This window comes from Carcharodon carcharias, chromosome 7 (assembly GCF_017639515.1).
Source record: "Carcharodon carcharias isolate sCarCar2 chromosome 7, sCarCar2.pri, whole genome shotgun sequence".
NCBI classification, from domain to species: Eukaryota; Metazoa; Chordata; class Chondrichthyes; order Lamniformes; family Lamnidae; genus Carcharodon; species Carcharodon carcharias.
In genome coordinates, this window is record NC_054473.1 from 24991108 (window position 1) to 25014857 (window position 23750).

A 23750-nucleotide genomic window follows, 5' to 3' on the forward strand; every position below is an offset into this window, starting at 1 on the left:
ATTGTAGATGTGAATCTTACATCATCCTGAATGCCTGCAACTGATGTAATAAGGGGAAAAAAAGAGTATAGCTGTCTTGCTTATACAAAACATGTTCCATACCTGATCTTTCTTAGCGTAGAATATTACTTGATAGGATGATCCCAGCATAGTTCCTCTATGAATTCCATCCTTGATTTTGTCATATAGGAGCTTCTCCCCAAGAATAATGTGATACTTCACAGAATTGTAATCCTGTAAAAGAAAGAAAAACAACTCATGCTGCACAGCCAGGTGTCCTCACCTAACGAATAAATGTACACTGTCAGCTACCTTAAATCACAGCTGAAAAGCAGAGTTCCAGCTGATGTATTTTGGAATCGTCACCATCGGCCATGTGACTTATGCCAATCCTCTACATGTACATGTCACCTGGACAATAAAGGTCGGACAGGTTAGGCTTGTATCTACTGGAGTTTAGAAGAATAAGAGGCGACTTGATTGAAATCTTTAAAATGCCGAAAGGTCTTGACAGAGTGGATTGGAGAGAATATTTCCTCTTGTGGGAGAATTTAGTACTAGGGGCCGCTGTTTAAAAAGTAAGGAGTCGTCCATATAGGACAGAAATGAAGAGAATTTTTTTCTCTCAGGGGATTGAGATTCTTTGGTACTCTCTTCTTCAGAAGGCAGTGGAAGCAGAGTCTTTGGGCAGAATTTTGCCCTTTGTTGGCAGGTGGGCCCCAATGGCTCGGCGGCGGGTGGGCAGCCGAACCCCGCTGCCAAAACGGGGCCCACCACCATTTTGAGTGGGTGGGGCCAATTAAGGCCCGTGCAGCTGCCTGCCCGACAGGAGGCGCTATGCGCTTCCTGTGCAGGGTGGGAGGGATTCCCCAACCGGCAAAGTGCGCTCTTTCACGCATGCGCGCGAAAGAGTGCACTGCTCCCTGAGACTAAGTGCTGTCTCAGGCAGATTACTGACATTCCAAAAACCTTTAAAAATAGAAAAATATAAAAATTATTAACATGTCCCCCTCACGTGACAATGTCACAAGAGCTGGGACATGTTAATAAGAAGCACATAAACTTTATTAAAGTTTTTAAAAACGGACATGAAACCTCATCCCTCCAGTGGATGAGGTTTCATTTATTATCAGAAGCCCGCTGGGGCTCCTGGCCTGCTTGCCCACCAACCAAGGGCAAAACCTTAAGGTTGGTCGGGCAGGGCATTTAACTACCTTAATTATCCTGTCAATGGGCTTAATAGGCCATTGACAGGTCGGCGGGCAGACAGCTGATTTCGCTGTTCACCTGCCTTCCTCAATATTTAAATGGCTGGGATGACGCTGGGGTTTCCTCCCGACGTCATCCGCGTCAGTTTCCTGTCAGCGAGCGGGCCCCGCCCCCAAATCACCGACAGGAAAGTTCAGGCCTTTGAATATTTTTAAGGCAGAGGTAGATAGCCAGGGGATGAAAGGTTATTGGGGGTAGGCAGGAATGTGGAGTTGAGATTACAATCAGATCAGGCATGATCTTATTGAATGCCAGAGCAGGCTTGAAGGGCCAAGCGGCCTACTCTTGCTCCTAATTTGTATGTTCGTATGTAATAATTTAGACAGATGCTCATATATTTATAAGCAGTTATTTCTAGTCTATCCTATTTTAAATTCCCATGAGATTAAAAGTGATCTAACTGCTGAGTGGAATTGTGTGCATATATGTGCAGATCTCCTCAGTTGCAACAGTTCAGTGACAGGTATAGTTGACATTTTTGGGGGGAATTTTAAGGTGGGTGAGCAGATGGGATTTGGGTGTGGGTGGGCCATTAGATCAGCAAAAAAGAGTCCCGGGTTTTACTCAGTTGGGACAAGGAGCAGGCAGTCAATCTGTTCCCAGGAGCATGTTCTGGGGAAGGGTCATGAGGACTCGAAACGTCAATTCTTTTCTTCTCCACCCATACTGCCAGACCTGCTGAGTTTTTCCAGGTAATTCTGTTTTTGTTTTGGATTTCCAGCATCCGCAGTTTTTTGTTTTTATCTCTGGAATTTCCTATGCAGGGCAAACACAAGTTGGCCCCTTTAAGTTACTGGGCATGCTCAGCCTCGCAAGAAAATTTAACAGGCTCACAGCAATAAAAAAAAATTAGGGGGAATGGTACCCAGGAGGGTGATAGTCATTTAAATGTGTTACTGAGGCTGGAAGCCTTAGATTTAAGCTGCTTCACAGGTTTAAATGTGGCCAGCTGGTTTTCCTTGGCCTTAGGAAAACTGACAGCTCAGAGCGGCAAGGACTGACATGCGAAACACTTCTTGTGGGCTAAGAAAAGCAGGATTGCTTCCTTCTGATCCTGCAAACTCCCCCCTTTCCATCATCAGATGCCAACCTATCCCAAATAAACTCGCCCGCCCCATGGAATTGCCCCAATATACGTACCCCCTGAGATTGGACCACCATCTTTCTGTGATTGGACCAACCCCAAGGTTGCAGATGGGACAGTTCCGTTGTTAGTGATTGGACATACCCAAAACTGTGGCCTCCTATGGAGTCCTCCCCGACTGAACGGAAGACAGGCCTATCAATCAGGCTAATGTCTGGGCAGGGAACTTGTTAATTATAGTGGAAAGGGTTAATGTGAATATGTAAATGCGACAGTATACATCATCTTGGGGAAGTGATGTAGGATCACACGACTATTATGATCAGGTTCTCTCTTGCAGCCTTGGGGCAAGGGTAAAGTCTCATTCGAGATGTAGTTATTCTTTGTTATGGTTTGAATAAAGTTGATGTTAAACCTAGAAGACTCAACAATAATCATTAACAACATCTTGAACACAAGAACAATAGATCAATGGTGAAAAACATGTGCTGTACAGTTAAATCCCCACATCATGCGGCTAAACCCAGGCTTCCAAGTTTCGCTGTGGCCATAGTAATGTTCTCCTGGACCAATTGCTGGATAGCTGAGTCAGGTACTAGTCTCATGTAACATGAAGATGATCCCCAAGGTAAGTTCCTCTTCATTTTCCTGGCGTCAGAAGGCTCCAGAAAGCTAGCTAGGGCCATGATGGTCTGGCTTCCCCTCCCCACCACCCCTGCTTGTAGGTCAGGGGTCCCCTTCTCACCTACCTCTTTGCTGCCCAGAGGCCGACTAGGAAACCCAATTACACAGTGGTCTTGAGATGGCCCGATGCCCCAGGGTGCTCAATCTCCATTCACAGACTACAAGACCCAAGGATAGTGAGGCCTGGCCTCAAAATGAACCAGGCCTTGAGTTGTGGCTACCAGGCTGCCTGCCAGCACATTCTGCCGGCCAAGCGATACAACCTTCATGGGGGAAAATTCACCTCACTGAGTCATGGTGAAAATGGAATCATACCAGCTGTTCAATATTCTTCGCTCTGCAGTACTCTTCAAGTGTTGCATCTTCTGGTATTAACACAGTGTACTGTTCGGACGATTCTATTTTATTAATTAGATGGTATTGCTAAAGGAAAACCAGAAAAAAACAAGAATTATCACCTGTTGTTCTACTAAAATTAAAAGATTAAACATGACTTTTGTATTTAAGTCAAAACCAAGCTTTTCCGCTGCAAACCTTTTTTATGGAAGTAGGCCCTATGTCAACTACAGGCTTTGGTTTTTCAGTCCTGCCAGTGATGGGCATCATTGCGGGCGGGGCAGAAAAATTTGGAGAGCAGCCACTGGCGGGACTGGAAAGTCCCACCCTAATTTCTCATTTGGGAACTGCACCTAGGTTTGATTCCTAATTTACTCAGCTAGCTGGTCTGGGATAGTAGATGTTACAACTGACCTCAGGCCCTCAGGGTTAGGGGGAGGGCAAAAAAAATAGCTTAGGATGCAGTGGCTCGAGCTGATGATGGTAGAGCATGGGTATGGACTGTGCTGAACTGTGTTCAATCCCATGTTTGAGCTGCCTACTACTAGTCAGTATCAAGGTACATAAAGTTTACACACTTTAGCAATGCTGTCACATTTGTGTAGCAAAGAAAGATAAGGGAGGGTCTCACTAAATGTCTTCAGTGGGCTAAGGACACACCTGAGGTGCTCACAACACCGTCTACTGCCTTTAGGATAGACCAGAAAGTGTGGCCAAAGAGGCCGGAAAGTTCAGCTAGAAATTCCCAGATTTACTGGTGGGTGCTGGGTATCCATGTGTAGATGTCCACAGGGCCTTCTTACAAAGGGGGGCGCTTTTAAAAATGTTTTTAAAATGGCGAGGACAGCTTGTAACTCTGCAGGGTATAGCCCTAACTGAAATTAGCCTGACGCTAAATGCATTACACTGTGTTTATTGATATATGCGGCACTTTATTGAATGTTTTGGAGAAATTGTAACATCCAGTAGGAGATGTGTCACACCTGGACCCTTGCTCTCAACTTTAAGATCTGCCTCCTATTTACTAATCTTATCTGAGGTTCTATTTCCTCTACATATCTGTGGTCATCAGTAAATGTGCCCCCAGTGCCTTCCGTCAAATCATTGATATAGATGATGAACAGCAATAGACCTACCATGGATCTCTATATGTTAGATTTTTAACTTGCCATCTGGGTGTAAAACTGATGTTGTGGATAGGGCATTTGTTAGAGTAACACATTTACTTTAATTTTTATTGAAATCAGGCAGTCCAGATAATGGGTGCCTGATTTGCCACATCAGTTTCATACCTGGATAGCTTTGACAATCAGAGTGAGTTGATCTCATGCAGAGCCACTATCAGTAATAACTGTCTTCAGCCTATATAATCAATTTGGTATTCAGTTTAACACCTATCTATCAATGCCACAGGATATAATCATACTAAACAGTCTCTTTTACAGCACTTTATTCAAAGATTTTGGGAAATTGAAATGCACAATATCTCCCAGGCTACCATCATCAATCAACCTTATGATCTCTTCAAACTATTCCAAAAGCCCTTTTAGGATTTCCTAATGACCATGATCAGAAAGCATATCTCTAATAATTCCTTTTAGCAACTTACCTACAACTGAAGTCAAACTAACTGGCCTATATTTGGCAGGTTCTTACTTAATCCCTTCCTTAAATATAGGCATCACATGGGCTTCACTCTACTCCATGGAGCCAATCCCAGGCCTCAACAAGCTGTTAAATATATGAATCAGCGACTTTCATAATATAGTCTTTGTTGCTTTTTGTACTCGAGCGTGAATACCATCATGGCGGGCAGCCCGATCTACTTTAAGAGCCTTGACCCTTGTCAAGACTATACAATGACCCTGCTGGAAAATGAATGTATCTGATATGGAGGGTAGAACATTCCTAGTATCATGGGGACAGGTTTCAATGTGGGACTAGGAGCAAAATTAAAAAATCTTGTGTCGGGGTGAGCGATCTTGCTGGAGCTGGGGTCACACTGGCACCAGCCCAATTAGCGTAATTATGTGTTCATTTGATGGCGAATTATACACCCCTTGGGATCTTCCTGATGGTGGATGGGCCCCCAATTGTGGCTGAAGCCTGGGCAAATGCCTAGAGGCAGCCTCCCATTGGCAGGCCAGGGAAGCATTTTACACCTGCTTTCAATCCCCCCACTCAGGAGTCATGGGGATTAGAATGCCACAGCCACAGGCCATCCTGGAGGGATCCCCCTCCACAATGATGCCTAGACAGTCAACCACCTGCATCAGCAGTGCCCGCACCTTCCAATGGGGCTGCTGGCCATTTACAGCTTTGGGCAATCCGATTGGGTCTCCTGCTTTTGGAGGCCACCTCATCTCTAATTGGATGGGGCTCTTGGAGGTACTCTGTTAATTGGCTGTTCCCAGGAAGTTCACATAGGCAGGCGGAATTCAGTCACGACTGGGGTCGGGACCTGGAAATGGTTCCTCTGCCCAGCAATCGTCTAAATCCAGAAGATTCTGTCCATAGAAATTTCAGCATAATTAGAGCCCATTTATCCTGCCTGCACTAAATCTAGACCTTTCTCAAGCATTGATAGTTCCAATTTCCTGCTTTCTTTATCTGCCTTTTTACTTTCTATGTTAACTAATTATCGAGTAGAATTAGGATAGGGTGAGAGAGCTAGCAGCGTCTATGGAACTGCACATCAGCACGAATGTGCACCATCACAAGAGAAGTAAATTGGGAGAAGGCAATATCTTCCCTTCCCCAGTGGTCAGCAACAATTGGTTACCAAATAATAGGCTTGTAGGTCAAACTCACAACTTCTCAAGTATATTGTGGAAAGCCTAAAATCAAATGTTGATACATTTTATTAACATCTTGTGGAAAAACTATATACACTGTACTGTTATAAATCAATGTGCACTCCAATTCAGATACATCTGATATAAAACAGTAATTCAATGCTATTTTTTAGCCGTACCTGTAATAATTGTTTGAAACGAGAGTATTGAGGCAGCTGTTCTAGAAGATCCAGCAAACTAGGCAGAAGTGGAGGTAAATCTTCCGAAGGAGGGAATAAGATCTAAATATAACAGTGTAAATTAGACAAAGCAACTCTGAATAAACCAGCTATGTTCTGCAAGAGCTTTATAACGTATTAGTGGAAACACATGTTACACTGTGTAATATACACCACAAATAATGACAATTAAAGTTATGCAGGGCTGAATCCTAACTCCTAAAAACGGGTGCGTTGAAGTCAGGTCTAAGATTAACATTCAAAAAAATCTAAAGGATAAACCAAACCGGCTGCAAACCCGCCCACTTCCAGTCTTAATGGAGGCAGGATGAGGGGCAGTTAATCAATCTGCTTGTAGAAGGCAGGTTAGTCATGTAAGTATTATAATGTGGCTTTCATTTTAACAGTCATAAATTTAATTCATGTCATCAAGGCAAGATAGACACACAGAATCCATAAGGTAAATGCCTATGCAGCAATTTTTGTGCATCAGGAGCAACAGGAATATTTTCTCCAGGCCCAACAAGTCTATTGATAAACCACCACTGCACTTCCCAACCTGGCGATCTGTCAGCTCCCTCCTCATTCTCGTCAGCTGCTTTCTGACTACCGTCTACCCTCCTGCAATTGAAACCTGCTCCCTGCGATCAGAACCCCACCCCTGCAATTGGACCCCCTGCCGCAATATCTCCTATTCGCTCTACTAGACCTACCTGGTCTCAGGCTAGCTTGGCTGCAAGCTTGTGCTGTAAAAATTGCTATCCAATAGGCCTCCAGCCTGTCAATCAGGCTGATGGTGGGTGGGAACCTACAGAAAAATATTGAAAGACTTCCTGAAGTCGGGAAATCTGTACTTTTGGGTTTCCTGACCTCAAAACAACATTCGCCAATGTCATTCCCCACCCAACATGGAACCTGCAACTGTGCAAAAATCCAGGCCATAGAGTCTACAGAGCAGAAGCAGGTCATTTGGCCCAACTTGTCTATGCTTGTATTTCTGTTTGTCCCATCCTTCTTTATCTGATGCTATCAGTATATCCTTCCGTGACTTCCTCCCTTATTTGCTCACCTAGTTTCCTCTTAAATGTATCTATGTTATTTGCCTGAACTACTCCTTGCTACGTGATGGGTATTATTGATAGAATGTGTCCTAACAATGGGGCTGAATTCCAACACTTCTCAGTGTACTGGAACAAAGCTGTCATTTTTCAGAGCTTTGGGTGAGGTAATAGGTTAACATGTGTGGGAGCTAGGTGAAAATCCAGTGAAGGTTGATGAGGTGAAATTCTCCCTTTGCTAGTTGTAAGGATCCTTTGTGAAATTGGCTTGACATTGTCACATTCTTCTTATCTTCGACACAAATGTACCAATCATACACAAGGATTGGGTTCTTTATTTGAAGATAAGACTATATACAGATAATGTTCACTGGGAGACTAACTATGGTGTGTCTGATCTCTATCCTGCTGCTTGCCAACTGCCTACAAATTATGGGATTAATACATCACATTCTGTCGAGGTAGTAATGATTGACAGTAGTTTAAGATACACCTCCTTAAAGGTGCATGCCTGTTATATCACAGCAGACATGTTTGAATCAAGGTCCACAGGCAAGTCCACAGTCTAAAACTCCCCATAATTGAAATTTCAATATCTGTCAGATTCAGAGAGGCTACAAGTAAGCGTAGAATGGACAATGTGAAATTTACACAGGTGTAGTAAGGCTTTTTTGATATTGGTGTTCAGGAACATTTTAGACCACAGCTACATGCTGCATCAAATCCACAATATACCTTTTCTGTATGATGGAAGTAAAAAAGTGTCTTATCTCCCTGTTCTCGCAACCCTTGTCTTGAGGGAAAAAAATCTTATATAACAGATTATATTATATAAATAAATGTTTTATATATATATTTACATACATATATATTATATATATACATATCAATACTTCAATGTTGAATCAGAATGCAAATGGGAGAAAGCTGCAGCTATGTTACATGCAGCTAACACAGGGATGCTAAAATATCAAACCTACTTTTTATTAAATGTGGTGAGTTCTGAACTACAAAACCACTGGCCCAGCATCAACTAATGGAGCCAGCAGTTCCATTAAGCTGGTTTTAATTTGTCATGCAGTTTTTATGACAAGTTCAATATATATAAAAAGGAATAATTGCATGTTTGGCTGCAGAAATATGTTGAAAATGGCAGATTAGGGTGGGAGGAAGGGGTGATGGTTAACACATCTCCTTGCACTAAAAACCAAAATCTCACTGGGGAAGCCCCAGAGCAAATCCAGCATCACACCATCTCAGCCATGCAGGCACCAGCGCAGATAAAAGCACCTCAGTGGGAATTAGATCTTTGGCTAGTGTCCCAGGGCACGGCGGTGAGGGCACTTCACACTCGCTTGAGGTGTGGGCAGACACAGAGTGCCCATGGAGCCGGCAGTTGGAAACAGGCAACTTCTGTTGTTGTTGACAGCGGAGACTGTGCTTGGCCATGCTTTTAATGTCACTGTCAATGCCTGGCCACCATACATAGCTTGGCACAAGCATTTTCATCTTTGATATGCCTGGATGCGAACTGTGGGGCTCTGAGTCAAGAGTGGCTCTCTACCTTGACCCCCACAACAAAATTCCATCTTGACAGCTTAATTCCATGTTTCTGACATGGAATGGTCTCAATTCTTCAGATACAGGCAAGTTTGGCTATCCTTGCAAAACAAAGTCTCTAACTTTCAACAATATTGGATCCCTGTTCATCCAATTTCTAATTTACTTTGCACACGTAGGCGAAGAACCTAAGATATTCAGTAATAGCACGAATTCTTGTGGAATGGGAGTATTTACAATACTATTTGGTAATGGGAGATGACTGAGTGCAACAGCATTTGCAGTGTGTAAGCCAGGCTGGTACATAAAAGCATACTCATATGCAGATCATGTCAGAGCCCAGTGTTATATTCTTGTTGATGCTATTGGCAGAATGGTCTTGCCTCGCTGAATCATCCCGTTAATGCTTTATGGTCCGACACGATGGTAAAATGTCGCCCACATGGGCACTGGTGAAACTTTTTGCTCTGAATACTACTGATAATCCTTCATTTCCTAACTGAGAATAGCTCTTTTCAGCTTGGGAAAAGGTTCTCGAGACACAGCCAATGGGCCTTTCAGATCCATTTTCCATTTTATGTGATAAAACGGCTCCTACACCATAAGGAGATGCAATACATGATAACACCAGCTCTTTCAATTGGTTGTAGTATACCAATAAGCACGATGAATAGCAGTTCCTTTGTTGTCACAAAGGCTTCTTCGTGTTGTGAACCCCATGACCAATGGTGGTTCTTTTTTATCAACCAGTGTAATGGTGCCAAAACAGTTGATAGGGTAAGTAAGAAGCAGCTATAAATGGCAGAGGAGTTGAATAAATACTTTGCTTCAGTCTTCACGGTAGGAGACACTAATAGCATTCCAATATTATATGACCATTATATGACAAATTATAGATATTATTATATATGACAATATTATAGACCATGGGGCAAAAGGGGGGGAGGAAATTAATACAATAACTATCTTTAGAGAAAAAGTACTAAGGAAACTAAAGGGGCTAAAGGCTGATAAGTCCCCTGTGCCTGATGGGTTGCATCCAAGGATATTAAATGAAGTAACTACACAGGTAGTGGACACACTGGCAGTAATCGTCAAAGAATCCTTAGATTCTCGAAAAGTCCCAGAGGATTGGAAGAGTGCCAATGTAACACCCTTACTCAAAAAGGAAGGGAGAAATAAAACAAGTAACTATAGGCCAGTTAGCTTAATATCTGTCATTGGGAAAATGTTGGAGTCTATTATAAATGGCGTAATAGCAGAGCATTTATAATTACATAATCTAATCAAGTAGAGTCAGCATGGCTTCATGAAGGGGAAATCATGCCTGACAAGTTTATTAGAATTCTTTGAAGAGGTAACTAGCAGGATAAAGGGGAACCAGTAGAAGTAATATATTTGGATTTCTAAAAGGCATTTGATAAGGTACCGCACATAAGGCCACTTAATAAGATAAGAGTCCATGGTGTTGGGGATAATATATTAGCATGGATAGAGGATTGGCTAACTAATAGAAGACAGCGAGTTGAGATAAGGGGAGCATTTTCAGGGTGGCAACCTGTAGCTAGTGGAGTGCCACAGGGATCAGTGCTGGGGCCGCAATAATTTACAGTATATATTAATGACTTAGATGAGAGAAGTGAATGTGCTATTGTCAAATTTGCAAATGATATAAAAATAGATGGGAAGGCAAGTGGTGAGGATGACACAAGGAGTCTACAGAGGGATATAGACAGGTTAAGTGTGTGGGCAAAAAGTGGCAGATGGAATATGATGTGGGAAAATGAGAGGTTATGCATTTTGGCAGGAAGAATAGAGGAGCTGAATGTTATTTAAATGGAGAAAGACTGCAGAATGCTGCAGCACAGAGGGATTTGGGAGTCCTTGTGCATGAATCCCAAAAAGCTAGCATACAAGTTCAACAGATAATATGGAAGGCAAATGGAATGTCGGCCTTTATTTCAAAGGGAATGGAGTATAAAAATAGGCAAGTCAGTGAATTGAACAGGCTGAATTACTCCCAGGCTTTCTAACCTGCACAGCTCTGCATCCACCTTTTCTTTCAGTGTATTAGGCTCGGTTCTGGCTTTGAAAAGCTGTGGTGTTGCCTAGGGATCGACATATATCTTGGCATGCATGCCTTTCAAATTTCCTAATTCATCCCGAAAAAACGTGTTGCATTTCTTCAGAAGTTCTGGAATTCCATCCGATTTTAGGTGAAGTATCTCGGACCAGTCGAGTTTTATCTTCTGTAGCCAATCTTGACCTAAAAGATTGGGTCCCTCCCCTTTTACAATTATCACAGGCAGTTGGGCTGTCTGCTGCTTGTAATGGACTGGGACAGTGGCATTGCCCTTGACGTGAATAGATTCTCCCGAGTAAGGTCTTAACTTAGCAGTTATCTGCTCCAAGTTTATTGGCTGACTTCCTTCATTAAGGCACCTGAAAGTGTGCTCTCCAACCACCAGTATCCAATTCCATACGCAGTGCCTTCTCGTTTACTTGTACAGTCACCGTAATGGGTTCAGTTTTCACAGCAGTTACATTACACAGAGAGTACATAACAGTATCAGCAACTTCGGCCTTTGCTGTACTCGCTAACTTGATTATGTTTGTTTGCTGGCTTGCAGGCTGCCTCATCTTTATTTGGCATTGCCTAACCATGTGACCCTTATGACAATAATGACATTCTGCCTCTCCACATTTACAAGAATCTGCTCCGTGGTCACCCCCACATCTATAGCAATGTTGTCTTGAAGTAATTGATGTAAGTTTCTGTTAGGCTTCTTAATGTTTCTTAAAGTGGCCATTGAATTGCGCTTTAATTCTGCAGGTCTGGTTTTTGGGCCATGCTCAACGGCAGGTTCCTGCCCACCATGAATTGCGGTGCCATTATCCATGTGTTGCAAAGCCTGCAAGTCTTTTGCAGCACTTTCCATGGCGAGGGAGATTTTTAGGGTGCACTTAAAGTCAATATCAATTTCGGCAAGCAAGCGGCGCTGTATGGAGTTGTCCTTGATTCCACATATCAGTCGGTTCTGCAGCATATCGCTTAACACAACCCCAAAGTTGCAGTATTCCATTAACTGCTTGAGGTTTGCCACATAGGTTGTAATGGACTCTCCCAGGGCATGAATTCTTGAATTAAGTTTAAAGCGTTGCATTATCATGGACGACTTTGACTGGAAGTGTGTTCTCACTAGGTCCACCAACTCGCTATATGACTTGGAATCAGGTGCGCTTGGGCAGTCAGGTTGAATCTGGTTGTATATTTTACTGTCACGTACACTTAAGAGGATCGCATTCTGCTTTTATCTGATTTGCTACAAAGTAAAATCTGAGGCGCTAAACATACTGGCTCCGATCTTCAATATTAGCATCATTTGGGTCGATTCTTCCAAACTGCAGCATGACTGGTGAGTAGTTCTTAAAATTCGATTTACTCACGGTAACAGGGTGAGATACACAGACAAAGTCGATTTTACCCTCGTCGTCAATTTAAAAAAAAAAAATTCATTCACAGGATGTTGTCTTCGCTGGCTGGGCCAGCCTTTGTTGCCTATCCCTAATTACCCTTGAGAAGGTGGTGGTGAGTTGCTTTCTTGAACCGCTGCAGATGCAATTACTCGCTGGGGCAGACAGGTTTCATAAAGAAACAGTAAATCATTATTTCAGAGACATCTAGGAATGCTTGTCCCCACCCCCACGGATTGCCTGCGCTAAGAGCTCACTGGTCAAAGCCCCCAAAAGTACATCACATGACCCATGATTGAGAGGAGGGAGGGACAATACATGCAGTTACTACAAATGTGTTCTGAGAATTGTTTTTAAAATATCACAAATCTCTGAAGATAGCCTTCCATCATTGCAAATCTTTTCATTAACTTCTGCTAAAGCGCTTCCAAGTTGGCCTAGATAAATGGCTAAAATAAGTCCTTCGTGTGAGATTAGCACACAGATCCTATTTTAAAACATACTAGTTTACTAGAACTTTTATATGAAATGGTAAATAATGTACCTTATCAATAATATGGAGGTAGCCATTCACTGCTGGGATATTGGGAATAATAATTCTCGCCCCACCAATAGTCAGAGTCTGAAAAAGACAAGTTATCATTCACTTTAACTACTTTTTACAATTCAAAGATGGTAATTTTGATCAGAATTTTAATTAACTAAATTGAAACATGAAATCATTTGTATTGCATCCATTGAGGAATAAGTTTGTTTGAAATTCAGGTTAAAGCAGTTCTATTTATTTAGGTCTCATCGTAGGACTGATTATCTTGTCCCATCATACTGTCAGCCTGGCCGACTGCTGCAAAACAGAACTGCATTTTGCCAGCACAATTAATTTTGCATGGTTTGTCATGGTTTGTCATGGGAAGCTCATTATACACATGCATACTCTACTCACATGGGCCAGGTGCAGAGAGTAAACTGGATGCAGCCGCAGGGTATCTGGTGAGCCAATGGCTGTAGAAGGGTTATTCACATTTAAAGGGGAGCTGCAATAGAAAACTGCTAGAAAGCTTTGGTGTTTGGGAAGAATGGACTAAAGAAGGAGTAGGGAACAGGAACAGGGCTATTCCATTTGGAAAAAAAATATCCTCAAAGTATTGATCCAGGGGACACAGCAAAGAATGGTTACCAACCTTGGAGCACAGAGAGACCCTCCTTTCCCAGGCAATTTCTAAAATTCGAGGACAGAAACGTTAGGGTAAATTAAGATACCCTGGACAATATCATATTAGGGAGGATAAAATGGATTAGTTTCATTTGAACTGTGTTTTGTAAACTAACTTGGGATGTTGCGGAATAAGGTAGCATCAGAGGGATGGATTGCTATCTGTAAAAATGCTAGCAACTGGGATAAATCATAAATCATAGAGGGAACAAATAGGCCACTTCCAGAAATTATTGTAGGGCTGTGGTGCCAGTAAGTCCAGTATTAAGTACTTGACATTATATTTCCCATCACCCCTCTCTAGCATGTGCAATGAATGCCCTATAATGGTAAGTTACCCACCTAGATGAATAAAACTAAGGTATCTTCCTCAACTCTAGCAGAATTAGAATTGAGTTTCCAGGAGATACTCCCTGGCACTTATGTCAGTGTCACAGTTTGAAACAGTTTGATCCCTAAATTCCAACTGTGACCAAGGGAGACCAAGGGGGCTTATAGCACCACCAGCCCACCTGCTCTGCCCGCACCCCACACCAACATCCCCACCCCACCCCCACCCCCCACCCACCCCCACCAACCCCCAGCTCCCCCCACCCCCACCCCGCCCATTTAAATGTCCCACAATTTGTGGTGGGATCTATTTTTTCAGGCCTGGGTAGCTTCTGGATGACCAGGCATTCCAGAATTTCCGACGTTTTGTTGTGTGAACAACAAAAAATGGGAACTACTTTATGCTACTTTACTCCAAAGAACTGCTAGCCAGTAGTGGTACTGAGTTATGGTTGTTATCTTCAAGGAGGAGAAAGACCCATAACTGATGAGCACTATAGGCACAGTGACTTATGAGCACTTTTGGCATAGGATTAAAAAATCTCAGGGAGCTCATTGCTGTCTAGACTCTTACATGAGTAAAATAACAATCGTGTGGGCAGTGAAACTATCAGCCACACTCACAGAATGAAATCCTGTTAAATGTAAGATTCCTTTATACTTTGTCCTGGTAGTCCATTCACATTCAAATGTTGTCAATACAAATATCACCATTGATGCAAATGGTTCAAGAGCAAATACAAGCCATTGATCTAAAGACATTTTATTGCCACATTGGGCACAGCAATGCCTATTAGTGAATGCTCTCATTAAGTGAATTGCATTCTGATCAGATTCCAGATTATAACATATTCACATCACAGTCCGAATTAATCAGCTACCTCTGCAAATGGCAAAACTTCTTTCCATTATCCTCCAAAATACATCAAGTTAAATGTGGAGCTGTTTACATTTTAATATATGCTGCACTGCTCTGTACTACATAAGCTCGTTCTAACTGTAATTTTATCGTTCAGGAATCCTTGTAAACTTATTAGGAGGAAACACAGTAGGAGATGGAGGTTGACCCATGTCAGGACTTAGGAAGCAATGTGAGAAACATTCCTGAAAAGCACAGTTTCTTGGCAACAATGAAAGGCTGAGGTGGATGCATAGAGAGAAAGGTAAAACTAAACTTTACTGAATGTTCAACCACAGCAGAACGTCACTCTGCTCTCCTTAAAATTATAAATTATGTTCAGTTTACTTAAACCTCATGCCTCAAATTTATTCCTTGTTGATAAGGTAATTTTTTTTCTTAAAACTCTGTCTCCAAAAATTATTCTAAGTTCAAAATGAACAAAGCATGTGTGGGAGGCTCAGGGGTGTTGGGGCGGCGGGGGACTGGGATGATGCATTAGTTTTTCAAGTAAGGAATTTTCAACTGCATCACACATTGAACATGAAATATAAAGACCATTTACTTACCTGATTTTCATTCTTGATTGGTAACCTGGTTAATATGTTCATTGTTGATAAGTTCTGTCCTTCATACTCTTTTAAATCATCAATGGTAAGTCCACCCATAATAAAGTGTGACCTATAGATACCAAGTATTATAGCAGCTGTAAATCTCCGTGTTTGCTTTGTTTCTCCATCTAAGACAGCACTGAAAATTTATAGATCCAGAAACCACGAAGTACCAGTAATAAGCTTGAACATAACTAGCAATAAAATTAAAGTTAGTATTTTCTAACAATACTAGATGAGATCTTGTTCTCCTTTGTTGTCTGCTGTGTGTTCTTATTGCATTCTCTTCATTAATAACAGAAAGGAGGATGTGGGTGATTAAACTATCAATGACCTGATTATAAATCTAAACAGGACTTTGAATAAAGCTGAAGTGTTGACTTTACACTATGAGTTACTGCTATTAAATCATGCAGTAATCAAATGACACACAGTGATTTGATTTATTAACTCACATAACATTAACTATATTTATTATATTGCCAGCGAATGCAAGTTCACATTCTCTCCAAGGAAAGTTTTTCTATACATATTAAAATTAATAGACATTTAAAATTACTATAGTTAAATTACAGTAAGTATATTCACTCTAATGCTTTACTGAAAAAGTATTACTAATCCATAAATTTCAGCAACAAATATCAGTCAGTTTTAAAAGGGTTATTCAAAAGCATATCATCTTGAAAAACAACACAGATTTGTAAAAGTATAAGGGTCGTGATTAGGAGTCTGTTAAGATTAGTCAGTTGCACTAGTGCTGTAACTATGTAGTTACCCCATGCCTGTGACATTGCAGCATGAATAAACCTATCTCCTTTAGAACGGAAAGGAGGATGGAGATGATTAAACTATCAGTGACCTGATTATAAATGTAAACAGGACTTTGAATAAAGCTGAAGTGTTGACTTTGCACTATGAATTATTGCTATTAAATCATGCAGTAATCAAATGACACACTGCTCTGTAACTATGTAGTTAACCCATGCCTGTAACATTGCAGCATGAATAAACCTATCTCCTTTAGAACAGTGAACCTATTGTTTAAAGCATGTCTTCAGTGCACTGACATTGTCAATTTGTCAACATTTGCTGAACATTACAAGATTTAGTCTAACAAATTCAAGTAGGAAACAGCATCAGTTTGAGATATAGCCACATGTAATTTGTTGTCCAGTCTTCTCCAGACTCTTTATTAACAATTCCAGTTTCCACAACTATCGAGTAAACAGAGTTTTGAATCAGCTTTGTAGACATGAATAGACAGCAAAACAGTTTAATTGTCTGCGTTTTGGCTGGACCAGTCGGAAAGACGCTCACATCTGTGTACTCAAAGAATTGACTGCTATACATCTCAAGTCTATCACCCACATCTAAGAGATGTTCTTAATTTGTCTGTAGCCCTAATATACTTGGCTTGTAGTTGGGCTTTCCTATCACTTCAATTGTAATTTCAAAATTACAATAAAGTGTAGGCCTGCACTGATTGAATTGATAGGAGCTTTATTAAAGTGGCAATCTGGCAACAGATTTGCATTAGATCAGCTCCAGTTTAACACTTTGATCTAGCACATTGCTGTAGTACCCACTACACGACACTTCAGAATTATGAAATATAATAATGGCTACATTTATCAGCTGGCACAAGCTCGATCTCTGTGGTCAATAATAATCAAGTATTACTTCTGTGGGCCTCAGAGCACCAGTCATTCTTCCCGGATGCTCTAACTTCCTTTGAAGTATGGGAAGTCACCCTCCTCTACAGTTCCTTCACATTTGCACATGTGATACATGATATCAAATAGGATATTTGGATGTAGAGATGGGGGATTAGTGATGCTACTCTGTGAGTTAGCAGGAGCTGTAAGAGCAACAAGTACCATCCTTCATCTAATGCCATTCTCCTGAGGGATGAAGACCCATGTAAGAATGTAAGATGATAGTGCGCCATCAGTAGAATGTTTCATGCCCCACAAATGAGAAAAAAGTATTTTTCACACATGAAAGGAAACAGAAGACCCTCCCCCATCAGAACAGAATATTTAAAAAGTTAAAATTAAAAAATCTTTCATTAATTTGTCAAAAGTATCAGTCACACTGTGAAATGAAAACTGCCAGAAATAAATACTGTACATAGTTTCTGCAGAACATGTAGCACTCAGATTCGTGTGAACTAACTCCTACAGGGATTTGATTACAGCAAATATCAATGTTTATGTCCATTTGGCTTGTTAATAAAAGATCATTTAGTCTCTTTAATGGATTAGCACGTGAACAGATATGTTGTGTGGGACAAAGCCATATGGACCAGAGCTCTTATTTCCTGGTCTGTGCTGATGTAACTGATCTTAAACAAGATTGCAGTTTGGACATTACAAACAGTATCAAACTGGTTGTATAGATCAGGTATTCATTGAATAAATTTACTAGGCTGTTAGTGAAACCAGATAATAGAAATTTCACGCAAAAGAAAATAAGACTACTTTTATAAAGGTATCTTACTTGACTATGAATGGTAGACTATCCTGTTGTTCCCAAGATTCGATGTCAGCTCTATCCATGTTGTTTATGGTAGTCTCTGATGGCACGAGAACAGTCATATTAGCTCCTGCAGGAAACTCCATACTATGCATGGATTTCTGTTTCAAAGAGCAAAGGGGAAAAAAGGGCAAATAAGCTTGCAATCACCTCATGCACTAAAGACATTATTAAATTTTCAATTATAGTATAATTCTTTTGATCATTCCCATAAGTGTGCCCTGTTCCTTTTGAACTGGAGTGTAATTTTACACAATTTCTGGTCCATGCTCAGACAGAAGCCCTAGGGCCATATTTAGCTTCTTAAATACGTCACTTTCCCCCTTGTAACCTCCTAGTCCTTAAAAAATGATAGAATAAACATTCAGTCAAACCATGGTTTGGGTTAAAAACTACACACCATGTTTATTACAAGTAACAGATAGGCATTATACTGCGTATGCTGCTATAGCGATAGGCAATATGGAAGATTACTGAACAGATTACCTACAATGCCTCAAAAATTTCAAAATACCAAAACTAGGAGATCCTTCGAGAATTCTTTCAGTGATACTAGGCCTGGATTGGAGCCATATATAATTTATACAAAAGGGCTTGCATTGGAGCCTTAAAAACTTCAGCCCATTTGCTCAAGAATCAAAAACTGGGCAAAACTAGGCATGGGGCAGAATTTTGTCCTCGTTGGGCAGGCATATTGGGCGGGCCTAGGAGCAGTTGTAAAGCCGACCGCGACCCGCGATCGAGCCCCGATTTCACGCTGGCTGGCCAATTACATGCACTGCAGTGCTGCCAGGGTGGGGTTGGGAGGAGCTCAAGCGCGGAAGTGAGCGCGTGGGCAGATGTGAGCGCACTAAAAGCTCCTGAGCCACAGAGCTGTCTCCAGGAGCTGAAGAGTTTTGAAAATAAAGAGCTTAAAAATGTTAATAACATGTCCCCTCATGTGATCCTGTCACATGAGCAGGGACATGTTAGAAATTAGTTTGAAAAGTTTTAATCATTTTTAAATCTCTGATCGAAACCTCATCCCGCCCATGGATGAGGTTCTGCAAAAAATCCAAAGGCTGCTTGGCCTTTTCACCTGTCTGCCAACTGTAAGGTTGGACGGGCAGCGAAAAATTTCATTTAATTAGAGCTTTAATGACCTTAATAGGCTTGTTAATTGTTGGCAGGCACGCTCCCGACTCCCGCGGGTGCCCGCCATCCAAAATATTGCGCGAGTGTGCGATGATGTTGGGATGCTTGCCTGACGTCATCATGCATCATTTTACGCTCGTTTGGGTCAGGCATGCGCCCGCCCAATGAGCGCAATATTCTGCCCATGATATATATTCTATCCACTGTGAAGTTTAACCAGTAAGCTAAGAATATAACTCTCACACTTATATCGGGTTGTCAAATAGCTACAAAATTTAACAAGCTGGAGATGCTTGCAGGTTGTGGAGAGTTGGGGGTGGGCAAAGTGGTGTAAGGTATGCCTCATGCATCCATTTAAAGTACCACATCAGATCATAGGAATTGCTAGACAAAAAAAAAGAGCAAAGTATACCTAGTTTGCCTTTAATTATTTGATAATTACATAATGCAATGATAATGGAGTTGTTGGCTATAGAATTCAATCTCTATTCATGAGTCTACAACAGATCCAGGAATGACACAAGACAAACCTAAGTAGGAGCCATCAGTCTAAAGTCACATTTTTCCTCCCAACTATGCTGCACTTGCTTCGGATATAGGAAAATAAAAAATAATAACCCTTGATCCACCTGATTCAAAAGGGTGACAATTACATATGCAGCTAACTGGAAAGATTTCCAAAAGCACCGAATCAAAAACCCAGAATGTTCTGCCACAGCTGCTAGATAAAAATTGATTTGTCTCCTGGCTGTAGTCTTTTGACTTGACAGACTTACTGCAGAGTAATGCAAACATGTGAACAAATTTATTATGAAAACATTAACATATTATCACTATCCTGAATCATATAACAGACAGTTTCCTATCTGTGAGATTCCTGGTGCGACTGGGGGGTCAGCAATACTAGATTTTACAGGAAGCAAAATTTAAATGAGTAAGCCAGTCCTCAGAGACAAAAACCTTCTTTGATCTGTAATATGATGAAACAACCTATTCATCATGACTTAGTAGTTAAAACAAAAAAAAACATTTTTGTTGCTTAATATTACTGGAGGCTTTTATGGAGGCTATCTTTTTGTTTTCCCCATAAGAAACCGGCTTGTGCTAAGTATCAGATATGGAGCTGAGGGTAAGCTTTGCAGAATCACAGAATTGTCACAGCGCAAAAGGAGGCCATTTGGCCCATTGTGTCTGCACCAGCTCTCCAAATGAGCATCATGATTTAGTGCCATTCTCCTGCTTTTCCCCTGTACCCTTGCACAATGTTTCTTGAATGCCTCAAATGAACCTGCCAGTTAATAACACTTCCAGGCATTCCAGACTCGAACCACTCACTGTGTGGAAAAGTTTTTTCTCTCATCACATTTGCTTCTTTTGCAAATCACTTTAAATCTGCACCCTCTCATTCTTGATCCCTTGATGAGTGGGAACAGTTTCTCCCTATCTCCTCTTTCCAACCCCCTCATGATTTTGAACACCTCTGTTAAATCTCCTCTTAGCCTTCTCCTATCCAAGGAGAATAGTCCCAACCTCTTCAATCTATCTCCATAACTCAAGTTTCTCATCCCTGGAAACATTCTTGTAAAGCTCTTCTGCACTCTCTCCAATGCACTCACATCCTACCTATAGTGTGATGCCCAGAACTGTACACAATACTTCAGCTGAGGTCTAACTAGTGTCTTATATAAACTCAGCATAACCTCCCTGCTCTTGTATTCTATGTCTCTATTAATAAAGCCCAGGATACTGTATGCTTTACTAACTGCTCTCTCCAACTGTCCTGCCACCTTCAGTGATCTATGCACATATAAACATACCCTGGTCTCTCTGCTCCTGAACACCCTTAAGAATATTACCCCTTATTTTATATTGTCTTTTCATGCTCTTCCTACCAAAATGAATCACCTCAGATTTCTCCATACTGAACCTTATCTGCCAATCTGAGAAGAGATGGGTGGTAGACTAACCACCCTTTACACACCTCGCCTTCAATGAAAAGGAAAGTAGGGCAGTCAGTACATGGGTGGCTGATTCACTACCACCTGTTTTGTGTCCCTCCAAAGATGAATTTTACCCCCGTGGAATCCAGAAAATCAAAGGAGTTTCAGCTGCCACGGTCTGAGGAAACATTCCTTTGGCTGACTCAGGAAATTTTGGTAATTGGAGTAGAATAGATTAGAGAACGCCATTCTTGGAAGGGAAACCTAGCACTTAGGGACTTTTAGCAACTTACAATATGACAAAGAGTTCACCAAAATGTGACAGATTATTTCAATACTCCAAAATAGAATCTTAAATAACAAGAAATAATAAACACTCAGAAGGAAAAAATTCCAAAGGATTTCAATTGCAAATGAACATGGATTTTTCTGAATTCAGTTGAGAATGTGTTCCTATTTTTAACTTGCAGCTGAAGTTAAACAATGCAGAGCACATACCTGGAGCCAGTCATTGAACCTTGAAAAGTACGCACTTGATGCCAGCTCCTTCAAAATAAATAAAGAGAAACCTCAAAATGACAAATTAAATGAATACTGTGCAAATAAATGCAAATGAGATACTTAAAAGTTTACAAAATAACTGGATTATTACTTCGAATTAGGTATTGTAGTGTTAACATTGCAATGTACTTACCGTTAATATGTCCCCAAAGCACATAATCCCATCTCCAGCATAGCCTTGAAGGCAGGTACACTTTCGATTTCCATTTTTGATAGGTTCACATGCAGCCTATAGATGGAAACATTTAACTTTCATGATGTTTTACACTGGCAACTGGTTTTATTTAACACACATGAAATTTAGGCAGACTGTCAGCCACAGATATGAGTTTTCAAGTCCCAAGTTCTGCTTTCACATCCATTTATAAACTTTTATTGGGTAATTTTCTCACTTCTTGGCTGTATGATAGATGATGCACTGTACAATATGGTACTATTTAACTTCAGAAAAGGCCTCACAATGCCTGTCTCCTCTCTTTTCTTAACTACAGTTCTCTTTACTGCAGCAGAGTAGACCAGACTATTTCATTAATGAGAAGGAATTAAAAGGGAGGGAAATAGCTAAAAATTAAAATGTTTTTAAAGATTATATTTTAAGGATCTTTGTGGTTTGAGCTTCTGAATAATTGCCTGCTATCAGAATGCTGAAATTTGTTGCTTAGGCCTAGTACCAGTTCCCATTCAGCCTTTTCGGTTGAGTTTGGGGCGGGGGGGATGGTGGTGCTTAGATCAGTTCTTGCCTCAAACGTTGGAAGAGGTGCCATCAAAATTAAAAGTCTCCATATGAAACACTAGGGGCTAGGAACAAAAAATCAATATTGTCTGGCTTATTCAGCTTTAATCATGGGCCTGTTGATTGATTATGAAGTAGCACTGATGGCAGTAATGGAGCTTTGTGACAAAGACTCCTCTTGTCTGGAAGTACTAATCACAAATAGCCTACAAGAACAGCCCCCCACTCTCACCCACCTGGCCCACCCTAGGCCTCTATCAATTCTACTCTCTAGCTACTAGGTATGAGGAAATGTTTCTGTCTAGCTTCAGTATTTTTATCACTACAATTCCAGATGTTTACTTGGTATCTTCTCATTACAGCACAAATGAGTTAGAAATTGCCTGTTGGAGATTGTACTGCATTCATTGGGGTAAAAGTAATAAAACTGCAAAGAGCCTTGGTAGAGACTTTAGGACTATAGCCCTGATTCTGAGAACTCCATTCTGGTCTAGTGAGGCTTTGCTCCAGAGGGTACATTTTAACTGAACGTGCCATCTTGGAGGCACTGAAAATTTTCTACCAAAGTGGTTTCATAAATATGTAGTATCCTAAATGTTGAATCAAAGGAGAGCAGATACAAACTAATATTAGGATCCTGAAAATAACAATACATAATTACGATAATTTTTTTTACCATTACATGACATCCACCATTCTCCTCCAGGCATGGATTAATAGCAGTGCACTTCTTGCCATCACCAGCAAACCCTCTCCTGCATGCACAGCGACTCTGTTCCCACAGGATGAAATAAAATGATCGTTATCAAAATATAGCACTTTGCTAGCGCCACTAAAATATTATGGGTTTACAGTTGAGTAAAGAAAAAGCTGAGTTTGCAGTACTTGATGCTCCAACCCAACCACAAAATCAAGATATTTTTTGCAATGCATGTGGCCCACAGAATGTTTTGGCAAAGGTTAGCTGTTGGAATTCCTAAAATGTGTGCAGGACTCTTCCCTACAATAGTATGTTCATATGCATATAAGGGAAGAGGCTAGATCTAATTTTGAGTAACAAAATATATTGAGTTGATGAGTTAAAGCTGTTTGAGTCCCTCAGGAGTGATGACCCTAATGTGAAACTACCTTAGGTCTAAACAGAAAGGAGATGCAATGCGAGGGCAATAACAAGGACATCAGATTGGAATAAGGCAGATTTTACAAGTATGAGGTGTGAGCTTAGTTGAGTCAAGTGGAAAGAGAGATTAGCAGACAGGACTGTAGATCAATGAAAGAGCAGTTTTAAAAAGGAGATTGTAGAAGAGCATAATTAAT

General features: G+C 41.0%; 1 protein-coding gene across 3 annotated transcripts in view; it reads right to left on the reverse strand.

Annotated features, from left to right (window-relative positions):
* Positions 1 to 23750, reverse strand: part of stab1 (stabilin 1) — a 257111-nt gene that overhangs the window by 120867 nt on the left and 112494 nt on the right. For all 3 annotated transcript variants that reach the window (XM_041191185.1, XM_041191184.1, XM_041191186.1), the window contains 9 exons: positions 23110 to 23205; positions 21834 to 21929; positions 21638 to 21685; positions 18030 to 18166; positions 15489 to 15600; positions 13023 to 13100; positions 6348 to 6449; positions 3353 to 3460; positions 103 to 234 (listed from right to left, as the gene is read on the reverse strand). In XM_041191185.1, the coding sequence (XP_041047119.1) occupies positions 103 to 234; positions 3353 to 3460; positions 6348 to 6449; positions 13023 to 13100; positions 15489 to 15600; positions 18030 to 18166; positions 21638 to 21685; positions 21834 to 21929; positions 23110 to 23205 (909 nt within the window). The remainder of the gene's footprint in view (positions 1 to 102; positions 235 to 3352; positions 3461 to 6347; positions 6450 to 13022; positions 13101 to 15488; positions 15601 to 18029; positions 18167 to 21637; positions 21686 to 21833; positions 21930 to 23109; positions 23206 to 23750) is intronic.